Genomic DNA, 12,796 nt, shown 5'->3' with positions numbered 1-12,796 from the left:
GCAGCTAGTGTGGCTAAATCCACCCCACCCTCAGAGACTAGAGTAGCTTCAGTGTGGACCCTGATTTGCTCTGGGCACACTGTTGATCCCACTTGGAGACTAGCCATTCCAGTGTTACCTGGATTGGAGTTTGGAGTGGAACCTTTCTTGGGACAGGCCTTGTCTCCAGTTTGGTGTCCAGGCTGATTACAGCTACGACACCAGGCCTTTTTGGGATCAAAGTTTTTACCCTTGTACCCAGGATTGTTTTGTGAAGAGGCTCTGGGCCCACTCTTCTGTGCAGGTTTTTGGGGGCCTGTAGAAGACTCTTTACTATTTTTATTTTTGGCTGTCTCACCACCCTTCCCCTGGGGAGGTTTTGTGACCCCTTTCTTTTGGTCACCCCCTGTGGAAGTTTTGGACACCCTAGTCTTGACCCAATGGTCCGCCTTCTTTCCCAATTCTTGGGGAGAAATTGGTCCTAGGTCTACCAGATGCTGATGCAGTTTATCATTGAAACAATTACTTAACAGGTGTTCTTTCACAAATAAATTGTACAGCCCATCATAATTACTTACACCACTGCCTTGAATCCAACCATCTAGTGTTTTTACTGAGTAGTCTACAAAGTCAACCCAGGTCTGGCTCGAGGATTTTTTAGCCCCCCTGAATCTAATCCTATACTCCTCAGTGGAGAATCCAAAGCCCTCAATCAGGGTACCCTTCATGAGGTCATAAGATTCTGCATCTTTTCCAGAGAGTGTGAGGAGTCTATCCCTACACTTTCCTGTGAACATTTCCCAAAGGAGAGCACCCCAGTGAGATCTGTTCACTTTTCTGGTTACACAAGCCCTCTCAAAAGCTGTGAACCATTTGGTGATGTCATCACCATCTTCATATTTAGTTACAATCCCTTTAGGGATTTTCAACATGTCAGGAGAATCTCTGACCCTATTTATGTTGCTGCCACCATTGATGGGTCCTAGGCCCATCTCTTGTCTTTCCCTTTCTATGGCTAGGATCTGTCTTTCCAAAGCCAATCTTTTGGCCATCCTGGCTAACTGGATGTCCTCTTCACTGGAGTTATCCTCAGTGATTTCAGAGTTGTTGGTCCCTCCTGTGAGGGAACCTGTATCTCTGACTATTATTTGTGGAGTCGGGGCTTGAGAAGCCCTGCTCTCCCTAAGTAGGACTGGAGGGGGGGAATTTCCCTCCAAGTCACTATCTTCATCCTCTGAGTTGCCATCCTCAGAGGGATTGGCTTTTTCAAACTCTGCCAAAAGCTCCTGGAGCTGTACTTTGGTAGGTTTGGAGCCCATTTGTAGGAAGTTGGCTCTGTATGTGCTATTTCAAAGTAAGGAATAGCATGCACAGAGTCCAAGGGTTCCCCTTAGAGGTAAAATAGTGGTAAAAATAGATAATACTAATGCTCTATTTTGTGGTAGTGTGGTCGAGCAGTAGGCTTATCCAAGGAGTAGTGTTAAGCATTTGTTGTACATACACATAGACAATAAATGAGGTACACACACTCAGAGACAAATCCAGCCAATAGGTTTTGTATAGAAAAATATCTTTTCTTAGATTATTTTAAGAACCACAGGTTCAAATTTAACATGTAATATCTTGTTTGAAAGGTATTGCAGGTAAGTACATTAGGAACTTTGAATCATTTCAATTGCATGTATACTTTTCAAGTTATTCACAAATAGCTATTTTAAAAGTGGACACTTAGTGCAATTTGTCACAGTTCCTGGGGGAGGTAAGTTGTTGTTAGTTTTACCAGGTAAGTAAGACACTTACAGGGTTCAGTTCTTGGTCCAAGGTAGCCCACCGTTGGGGGTTCAGAGCAGCCCCAAAGTTACCACACCAGCAGCTCAGGGCCGGTCAGGTGCAGAGTTCAAAGTGGTGCCCAAAACGCATAGGCTAGAATGGAGAGAAGGGGGTGCCCCGGTTCCGGTCTGCTTGCAGGTAAGTACCCGCGTCTTCGGAGGGCAGACCAGGGGGGTTTTGTAGGGCACCGGGGGGGACACAAGCCCACACAGAAATGTCACCCTCAGCAGCGCGGGGGCGGCCGGGTGCAGTGTAGAAACAAGCATCGGGTTTTCAATGTTAGTCTATGAGAGATCAAGGGATCTCTTCAGCGCTGCAGGCAGGCAAGGGGGGGCTTCCTCGGGGAAACCTCCACTTGGGCAAGGGAGAGGGACTCCTGGGGGTCACTTCTGCAGTGAAAGTCCGGTCCTTCAGGTCCTGGGGGCTGCGGGTGCAGGGTCTTTTCCAGGCGTCGGGACTTAGGTTTCAGAGAGTCGCGGTCAGGGGAAGCCTCGGGATTCCCTCTGCAGGCGGCGCTGTGAGGGCTCAGGGGGGACAGGTTTTGGTACTCACAGTCGGAGAGTAGTCCGGGGGTCCTCCCTGAGGTGTTGGTTCTCCACCAGCCGAGTCGGGGTCGCCGGGTGCAGTGTTGCAAGTCTCACGCTTCTTGCGGGGAGATTGCAGGGTTCTTTAAAGCTGCTTCTTGAAACAAAGTTGCAGTCTTTTTGGAGCAGGTCCGCTGTCCTCGGGAGTTTCTTGTCGTCGTCGAAGCAGGGCAGTCCTCAGAGGAGTCAGAGGTCGCTGGTCCCTTTGGAAGGCGTCGCTGGAGCAGAGTTCTTTGGAAGGCAGGAGACAGGCCGGTGTGTTTCGGGAGCCAAGGCAGTTGTTGTCTTCTGGTCTTCCTCTGCAGGGGTTTTCAGCTGGGCAGTCCTTCTTCTTGTTGTTGCAGGAATCTAATTTTCTAGGGTTCAGGGTAGCCCTTAAATACTAAATTTAAGGGAGTGTTTAGGTCTGGGGGGTTAGTAGCCAATGGCTACTAGCCCTGAGGGTGGGTACACCCTCTTTGTGCCTCCTCCCAAGGGGAGGGGGTCACAATCCTAACCCTATTGGGGGAATCCTCCATCTGCAAGATGGAGGATTTCTAAAAGTTAGAGTCACCTCAGCTCAGGACACCTTAGGGGCTGTCCTGACTGGCCAGTGACGACTCCTTGTTGCTTTCTTTGTTCCCTCCAGCCTTGCCGCCAAAAGTGGGGGCCGTGGCCGGAGGGGGCGGGCAACTCCACTAAGCTGGAGTGCCCTGCTGGGCTGTGACAAAGGGGTGAGCCTTTGAGGCTCACCGCCAGGTGTCACAGCTCCTGCCTGGGGGAGGTGTTAGCATCTCCACCCAGTGCAGGCTTTGTTACTGGCCACAGAGTGACAAAGGCACTCTCCCCATGGGGCCAGCAACATGTCTCTGGTGTGGCAGGCTGCTGGAACTAGTCAGCCTACACAGACAGTCGGTTAAGTTTCAGGGGGCACCTCTAAGGTGCCCTCTGGGGTGTATTTTGCAATAAAGTGTACACTGGCATCAGTGTGCATTTATTGTGCTGAGAAGTTTGATACCAAACTTCCCAGTTTTCAGTGTAGCCATTATGGTGCTGTGGAGTTCGTGTTTGACAAACTCCCAGACCATATACTCTTATGACTACCCTGCACTTACGATGTCTAAGGTTTTGTTTAGACACTGTAGGGGTACCATGCTCATGCACTGTTACCCTCACCTATGGTATAGTGCACCCTGCCTTAGGGCTGTAAGGCCTGCTAGAGGGGTGACTGACCTATACTTGCATAGGCAGTGAGAGGCTGGCATGGCACCCTGAGGGGAGTGCCATGTCGACTTACTCGTTTTGTTCTCACTAGCACACACAAGCTGGCAAGCAGTGTGTCTGTGCTGAGTGAGGGGTCTCCAGGGTGGCATAATACATGCTGCAGCCCTTAGAGACCTTCCTTGGCATCAGGGCCCTTGGTACTAGAAGTACCAGTTACAAGGGACTTATCTGGATGCCAGGGTCTGCCAATTGTGGATACAAAAGTACAGGTTAGGGAAAGAACACTGGTGCTGGGGCCTGGTTAGCAGGCCTCAGCACACTTTTAATTGTAAACATAGCATCAGCAAAGGCAAAAAGTCAGGGGGCAACCATGCCAAGGAGGCATTTCCTTACACCATTGTTATTTTCTTTAGTTTACAGAGTGACCTTAGCTCTCTCATCTGTAGATGGAGGTAAGGTGTGGTGTCGAGTTCCACCACATTCACATCTGTGCTAGACATTATGCTTCTAAAAGTTGGAATACTTTTTAAGAAACTAAAACTGGTTCTAGAATCTAATTCAAACTTTTAACAAACTTTTAAACTCTAAAAAGGAATGCTAACAGGGACTAACACAAGGCCCTAGCAGGTCTTTTAAGAATTTAGAAAACTTTTCAAATTGCAAAAATCTATTTCTAATGACAATTTTGGAATTTGTCGTGTGATCAGGTATTGGCTGAGTAGTCCAGCAAATGCAAAGTCTTGTACCCCACCGCTGATCCACCAATGTAGGAAGTTGGCTCTGTATGTGCTATTTCAAAGTAAGGAATAGCATGCACAGAGTCCAAGGGTTCCCCTTAGAGGTAAAATAGTGGTAAAAAGAGATAATACTAATGCTCTATTTTTGTGGTAGTGTGGTCGAGCAGTAGGCTTATCCAAGGAGTAGTGTTAAGCATTTGTTGTACATACACATAGACAATAAATGAGGTACACACACTCAGAGACAAATCCAGCCAATAGGTTTTGTTATAGAAAAATATATTTTCTTAGTTTATTTTAAGAACCACAGGTTCAAATTTAACATGTAATATCTTGTTTGAAAGGTATTGCAGGTAAGTACATTAGGAACTTTGAATCATTTCAATTGCATGTATACTTTTCAAGTTATTCACAAATAGCTATTTTAAAAGTGGACAGTGCAATTTTCACAGTTCCTGGGGGAGGTAAGTTTTTGTTAGTTTTACCAGGTAAGTAAGACACTTACAGGGTTCAGTTCTTGGTCCAAGGTAGCCCACCGTTGGGGGTTCAGAGCAACCCCAAAGTTACCACACCAGCAGCTCAGGGCCGGTCAGGTGCAGAGTTCAAAGTGGTGCCCAAAACGCATAGGCTTCAATGGAGAGAAGGGGGTGCCCCGGTTCCAGTCTGCCAGCAGGTAAGTACCCGCGTCTTCGGAGGGCAGACCAGGGGGGTTTTGTAGGGCACCGGGGGGACACAAGTCCATACAGAAAGTACACCCTCAGCGGCGCGGGGGCGGCCGGGTGCAGTGTTAGAACAAGCGTCGGGTTCGCAATGGAAGTCAATGAGAGATCAAGGGATCTCTTCAGCGCTGCAGGCAGGCAAGGGGGGGCTTCCTCGGGGAAACGTCCACTTGGGCAAGGGAGAGGGACTCCTGGGGGTCACTTCTGCAGTGAAAGTCCGGTCCTTCAGGTCCTAGGGGCTGCGGGTGCAGGGTCTTTTCCAGGCGTCGGGACTTAGGTTTCAGAGAGTCGCGGTCAGGGGAAGCCTCGGGATTCCCTCTGCAGGCGGCGCTGTGGGGGCTCAGGGGGGACAGGTTTTGGTACTCACAGTCGTAGAGTAGTCCGGGGGTCCTCCCTGAGGTGTTGGTTCTCCACCAGCCGAGTCGGGGTCGCCGGGTGCAGTGTTGCAAGTCTCACGCTTCTTGCGGGGAGTTGCAGGGGTCTTTAAAGCTGCTTCTTGAAACAAAGTTGCAGTCTTTTGGAGCAGTGCCGCTGTCCTCTGGAGTTTCTTGTCTTTCTTGAAGCAGGGCAGTCCTCAGAGGATTCAGAGGTCGCTGGTCCCTTGGAAAGCGTCGCTGGAGCAGGTTTCTTTGGAAGGCAGGAGACAGGCCGGTAAGTCTGGGGCCAAAGCAGTTGGTGTCTTCTGTTCTTCCTCTGCAGGGGTTTTTCAGCTCAGCAGTCCTCTTCTTCTTGTAGTTTCAGGAATCTAAATTCTTAGGTTCAGGGGAGCCCTTAAATACTAAATTTAAGGGCGTGTTTAGGTCTGGGGGGTTAGTAGCCAATGGCTACTAGCCCTGAGGGTGGGTACACCCTCTTTGTGCCTCCTCCCAAGGGGAGGGGGTCACATTCCTATCCCTATTGGGGGAATCCTCCTTCTACAAGATGGAGGATTTCTAAAAGTCAGAGTCACCTCAGCTCAGGACACCTTAGGGGCTGTCCTGACTGGCCAGTGACTCCTCCTTGTTTTTCTCATTATCTCTCCTGGACTTGCCGCCAAAAGTGGGGGCTGGGTCCAGGAGGCGGGCATCTCCACTAGCTGGAGTGCCCTGGGGCATTGTAACACGAAGCTTGAGCCTTTGAAGCTCACTGCTAGGTGTTACAGTTCCTGCAGGGGGGAGGTGTGAAGCACCTCCACCCAGAGCAGGCTTTGTTTCTGTGCTCAGAGAGCACTCGTCTCTCAGCAGCAGGCTGGCAGAGACCAGTCAGTCCTGCACTGAACAATTGGGTAAAATACAGGGGGTATCTCTAAGATGCCCTCTGTGTGCATTTTTTTATAAATCCAACACTGGCATCAGTGGGGGTTTATTATTCTGAGAAGTTTTGATACTAAACTTCCCAGTATTCAGTGTAGCCATTATGGAGCTGTGGAGTTCGTTTTTGACAGACTCCCAGACCATATACTCTTATGGCTACCCTGCACTTACAATGTCTAAGGTTTTGCTTAGACACTGTAGGGGCGCAGTGCTCATGCACTGGTGCCCTCACCTATGGTATAGTGCACCCTGCCTTAGGGCTGTAAGGCCTACTAGAGGGGTGACTTATCTATACTGCATAGGCAGTGTGAGGTTGGCATGGCACCCTGAGGGGAGTGCCATGTCGACTTACTCGTTTTGTTCTCATCAGCACACACAAGCTGGCAAGCAGTGTGTCTGTGCTGAGTGTGTAGTCCCCAGGGTGGTATAAGATATGCTGCAGCCCTTAGAGACCTTCCCTGGCATCAGGGCCCTTGGTACCAGGGGTACCAGTTACAAGGGACTTACCTGGATGCCAGGGTGTACCAATTGTGGAATCAAAAGTACATTTTAGGTGAAAGAACACTGGTGCTGGGGCCTGGTTAGCAGGGTCCCAGCACACTTCTCAGTCAAGTCAGCATCAGTATCAGGCAAAAAGTGGGGGGTAACTGCAACAGGGAGCCATTTCTTTACAGTTTGTACGCATAAATGTTGTTTATCACATAAAAGCCATCCCTACCAGCTTTGCCAATGCTGGTGAAAAAAAGTGCAGAGAGTATTCCAACGTCAAAATGCTATTTTGCACCGGAGTGCCACAAAATCCTTCTGCTAGTCCTGCATGCATGCCTTGTACACAAATATACCTAGAGTTATCATTTTAATGAGGAATCATGTGTACAACACAGTTCTGAATATAAAAAGGGGCTCCTACTCCCCCACCACTTAAGGAACCAAGGGCCTGGTTTAGATTTTGGCGGACGGGTTACTCGGCCAGAACGGGAACGAATATCCCGTCCGGTGAAATATAAATCACATATATATCGGCGGACGGGATATCTGTTGCTGTTGTGATGGAGTAACATGACCGCTGAAATCTAAACGCATCCGCACGTGTAACACAGAGCTTTGTGTAATGAAATCCCAAGAGCTCTGAGGGATGTGCGGCTCCAAGGTACCGATGGGGAGACTCCAGGGCGACGTGCTGCCAGCTCCCTAGCAGTGCGGACTAGACGTGTACAGGGGTGCGCTAGGCCTGTTACTCGTTGAAATAACGTGCACAACTTTAGAGAGCCTCGGAAACAATGGGATCAAGATAGAATTACGTTTGGGAAGGGTGGGAGTCTTTTGTGCCAGAGGAAGAGGCTGTCAATGCCACAAATCCCATCCTTTGGTTTTATCGTAGAATCAAATTATTTTAAGGAGATGACTTAGATTAGTGTAGCCATTACTACTTCCAAATACGCAAATGCACTGTAAAGTATAAAAGTAATGATGAAAGGGAAGAGCAGAGTGCTGGACATGTTCTTCACGACTATTCTACTATCAGCGCTCCAGCTAGAGAAATACAAACACTGAAAGTTATATAGTTACCTAAGACTTTTTAACAGCCTTGCGGTGCCATGTGTGTGCCCCTGAAAGGTCACGCAGAACCCCATCGTAAGTTTGTTTGTGAGCCTTCTATAAGCAGCCGTACTGTTGCTGGCTCAGGCAACTGGATAAACAATACAATGTTCACAGCTGCGTGGGCGGAAAGCACTAATTCTATGGAAGCAGAATCCAAACCTGTACCCTTGTACCCCAAACATAGGGGTGGAGCCAAAGCCCCTCTTTGTAGTACCCCTGAGAGCTCTCTTAAATGGCTCCTTTAATGTCTAGCAACAACTGCACTGCTAGTCAGACCTAAAGAACTCAAGACACTTCTACTCTTCATAAAAGAATCCATTTCACCACTCAAGTCAATCTTCCTTTTCTCTTACTTCAAACACACCACCCTCACCCAGAGCGCGCCCCGCGACTCACCGCAGTGCGCTGCGTGTCTATGATGGTCTCCCAGATGATTTTGCCTGAATCCAAGGGCATGCTACAGTCTGCACCAGCAAACCCGTCCCGACAAGTGCACAGACCCAGGCTCTGAGGAGATAAAAGTTAGAAAGCCCAAGTTAGGAACTTTTCAAGTAGGTACATGTGGCACCATAGTAAAATATCACAATTAAGCCCAAGAATAAAAACAGGTAAAGTTACTTACCTGTAACTAAGATTCCAAAAGTGCACATTAATTCACCTTAAATTGAGATGCTTAGAAAACGTTCCTGCTAATTAAACACGTTTAAAAAAAATATATATATATATTTTCACCCACCACGAACAAAGTGGAACATTCCCTATTGAGAATTTCTACGAATAAAGAAAATCTGCTCAGAGCCGGAAGAGTGTGAGAAGCACTTGAAATTAGCGGAGGAGAGATTCCTGGCAAGACAATATCCGAAAAAGTGTTTAGCTCTGGCACAGAAACGTGTGAAACAATCATCAAGAGAACAACTAATTCATGGAGGAAACCAAGCCATTAAACATGCCAAACAACAACAGCTGAGGTTCATAACAACATACTCACAGAGTGCTACACAAGTTTGTAAAATCTTGGAAAACCATTGGGCAATTTTACAAATGGACCCAATAGTGGGGGAAATCATGGGACAATACCCATTAATGACTTTCAGAAGAACAGCAAACTTAAGGGATAAATTATCGCACAGCCATTTCCAAACTACAAAAGCAAACTGGTTACAGAAAACTGGCTTTTGGAAGTGCAGCAGCTGTAAGGCATGTAAAATTGGGGTGAATAAGAAAGAGTACTCAACAAATACTGGCATGGAGAGAGTGATACGTAAGCACTTGAACTGTAAAAGTCGATTCACAGTATATGTGATTGAATGTCCTTGTGGGTTGAAATATGTTGGCAGTACCATATGTGAGACTAAAAAGTGAATTTTAGAACATATTCGAGCAACTATCAATATAGATAGGAGCTATGCAACAGTGAGACATATGGAACAGAAACATGATAGCAAGTGGGAACTCATGACATTCTATGTAATTGATCAGGTACTAAAATCAGAACGCGGTGGTGACAGAGAAAAGAAATTGCGTCAACTAGAATCCAGACATATACTTGATATCCGATCTCTCACCCCGCAAGGTTTAAACCAGGATGAGGAGTTATTTGTACACCTATAAGAGTTGTCATAGCTCATAAGATGTTGCCATTCATTTATTTTATGTCATTTCCACCAATTGATAAGATGCTTTCTTTCCCGTTGTCATTTGTCAGATAGACATACAATTTTGGTGCTATCAATATAAATTGACTGAAGGAATAATACCCAAACATTAATTTTATTCCATCAGAGGTGCAGGATTTAGCGAGGGCCTTGTTTAAAAGAAACTTTGGGGATTGTGCTATTGTAGGTAACATGCAATACATGAATACAGGGAGTGCAGAATTATTAGGCAAATGAGTATTTTGACCACATCATCCTCTTTATGCATGTTGTCTTACTCCAAGCTGTATAGGCTTGAAAGCCTACTACCAATTAAGCATATTAGGTGATGTGCATCTCTGTAATGAGAAGGGGTGTGGTCTAATGACATCAACACCCTATATCAGGTGTGCATAATTATTAGGCAACTTCCTTTCCTTTGGCAAAATGGGTCAAAAGAAGGACTTGACAGGCTCAGAAAAGTCAAAAATAGTGAGATATCATGCAGAGGGATGCAGCACTCTTAAAATTGCAAAGCTTCTGAAGCGTGATCATCGAACAATCAAGCGTTTCATTCAAAATAGTCAACAGGGTCGCAAGAAGCGTGTGGAAAAACCAAGGCGCAAAATAACTGCCCATGAACTGAGAAAAGTCAAGCGTGCAGCTGCCACGATGCCACTTGCCACCAGTTTGGCCATATTTCAGAGCTGCAACATCACTGGAGTGCCCAAAAGCACAAGGTGTGCAATACTCAGAGACATGGCCAAGGTAAGAAAGGCTGAAAGACGACCACCACTGAACAAGACACACAAGCTGAAACGTCAAGACTGGGCCAAGAAATATCTCAAGACTGATTTTTCTAAGGTTTTATGGACTGATGAAATGAGAGTGAGTCTTGATGGGCCAGATGGATGGGCCCGTGGCTGGATTGGTAAAGGTCAGAGAGCTCCAGTCCGACTCAGACGCCAGCAAGGTGGAGGTGGAGTACTGGTTTGGGCTGGTATCATCAAAGATGAGCTTGTGGGGCCTTTTCGGGTTGAGGATGGAGTCAAGCTCAACTCCCAGTCCTACTGCCAGTTCCTGGAAGACACCTTCTTCAAGCAGTGGTACAGGAAGAAGTCTGCATCCTTCAAGAAAAACATGATTTTCATGCAGGACAATGCTCCATCACACGCGTCCAAGTACTCCACAGCGTGGCTGGCAAGAAAGGGTACAAAAGAAGGAAATCTAATGACATGGCCTCCTTGTTCACCTGATCTGAACCCCATTGAGAACCTGTCGTCCATCATCAAATGTGAGATTTACAAGGAGGGAAAACAGTACACCTCTCTGAACAGTGTCTGGGAGGCTGTGGTTGCTGCTGCACGCAATGTTGATGGTGAACAGATCAAAACACTGACAGAATCCATGGATGGCAGGCTTTTGAGTGTCCTTGCAAAGAAAGGTGGCTATATTGGTCACTGATTTGTTTTTGTTTTGTTTTTGAATGTCAGAAATGTATATTTGTGAATGTTGAGATGTTATATTGGTTTCACTGGTAATAATAAATAATTGAAATGGGTATATATTTTTTTTTGTTAAGTTGCCTAATAATTATGCACAGTAATAGTCACCTGCACACACAGATATCCCCCTAACATAGCTAAAACTAAAAACAAACTAAAAACTACTTCCAAAAATATTCAGCTTTGATATTAATGAGTTTTTTGGGTTCATTGAGAACATGGTTGTTGTTCAATAATAAAATTAATCCTCAAAAATACAACTTGCCTAATAATTCTGCACTCCCTGTATGAATCCAATGTGAATATAAATTAAAAACTAATGAGGGCCCCTATATTTTGTTAACACACCTCAGAAATTGTTTTGAAGTCTCCATTAGTCGCTGAAACAAGATTTTATGACATATATTTAAAAATAATTTGATTTAATGAAATGCTATAAACTACATATACCAGAATGCAATGTGGAACTCAGTGAAAAACACCTTGGATTGTAGTCAAAACACTGTTACAATTTGGTAAATATGTATATAGAAAAACGTTTAATTTTTCTTTGTTAAAGTATATATATTTAGTGATGTTATGGAGTAACTCTTGATAAGTGGTGTAACTTGAGTATTTTTTCTGTTACTTTGGAGTACTTTATTTTAAGCGCCGAAATTAGCACACAGGAAACACCTGTGAACAAGGTCTGGTGAGACCGAAACGCGTCAGGGGATTCCTGTTTGTTTGTTTATGATCTCACTAATGTATTAAAAGTTAAGGTATTTTTGGCACAACGACAGAGTGCGGTTTTCTCTTGCTAAAACAGAAAGAGAATCTTGTTTTTTGAAAATATGGTTGTCCTGCCTCAAACCAGCACCACCGGAGAATTAAGTGCGCCGTAACACGCAGATCAGGACATCTTTTCTTATATATATATATATATATATATATATATATATATATATATATATATATATATATATAAATATATAAAAATACATTAGAAAACCCATCAGCATTTACAGACGATTGAGTTGCTATCTCTTTAATATTCTGATTCCTGGTGGGAAGTCTTTTCCAGTAATACTGTGATCTGCAGGAGAAACCTCTAGTACATATTTTAAATGCATGCAAGTGTACCAATGCACAACAAAAATTGATCATAGCCACTCTAATGCACCAAGAATGCAGGTAAGAATTGCGTCCTCTTTCAACAAGTATTATATCCAAGAGAATGGTCTTGGGGATCTTCCCCTTTTAGGCGCTGAGGAACAGGGAACCTACGTTTGGTTTCCCTGTGCTACATCTTTAAGATAAGTTACTGAATAAGTAGGATGGTTGCATTAACTTGCCACCATTATAAATAGTGCAGCAGATTTTGAATTGTAGAGTGGCTAGACAGCTGGAGGAGCAAACTGTGTCTTCGCCTCCAATATCAATCTAGTTGCTGAAAGAAGGAATCTTTCACAGGAGCAGGCTCTGAAACTAGAACACTCAGGTAGGGATTTAACAACATGGAAGGGATGCTCAAACCCCCAGTAACTCCACAGGAGAGAGGCAGTGACCTCAGAGGAGAGAAACAGTGGAGATAATACAGAGGATTCAATCTGACTGAAAAGGGGAGGTTGGGACATCAAAGCTTGCTCCAATTTCAAGAGGGCAACCAAAGTGCACCCAAGGTTTCCTCTATCCAGGCGATATATGGACTGACTGTGGTTGCAGGATCACA

At 45.6% G+C, this 12,796-nt stretch overlaps 1 protein-coding gene across 1 annotated transcript in view; it reads right to left on the bottom strand.

Annotated features, from left to right (window-relative positions):
* Window positions 1-12,796, bottom strand: part of MEGF8 (multiple EGF like domains 8) — a 338,669-nt gene that overhangs the window by 133,058 nt on the left and 192,815 nt on the right. Inside the window, exon 27 of the mRNA XM_069201403.1 lies at window positions 8,343-8,453. Coding sequence (XP_069057504.1) covers window positions 8,343-8,453 — 111 coding nt within the window. The remainder of the gene's footprint in view (window positions 1-8,342; window positions 8,454-12,796) is intronic.

This window comes from Pleurodeles waltl, chromosome 7, assembly GCF_031143425.1.
Source record: "Pleurodeles waltl isolate 20211129_DDA chromosome 7, aPleWal1.hap1.20221129, whole genome shotgun sequence".
NCBI classification, from domain to species: Eukaryota; Metazoa; Chordata; class Amphibia; order Caudata; family Salamandridae; genus Pleurodeles; species Pleurodeles waltl.
This window is presented reverse-complemented; position numbering and strand designations above follow the sequence as displayed.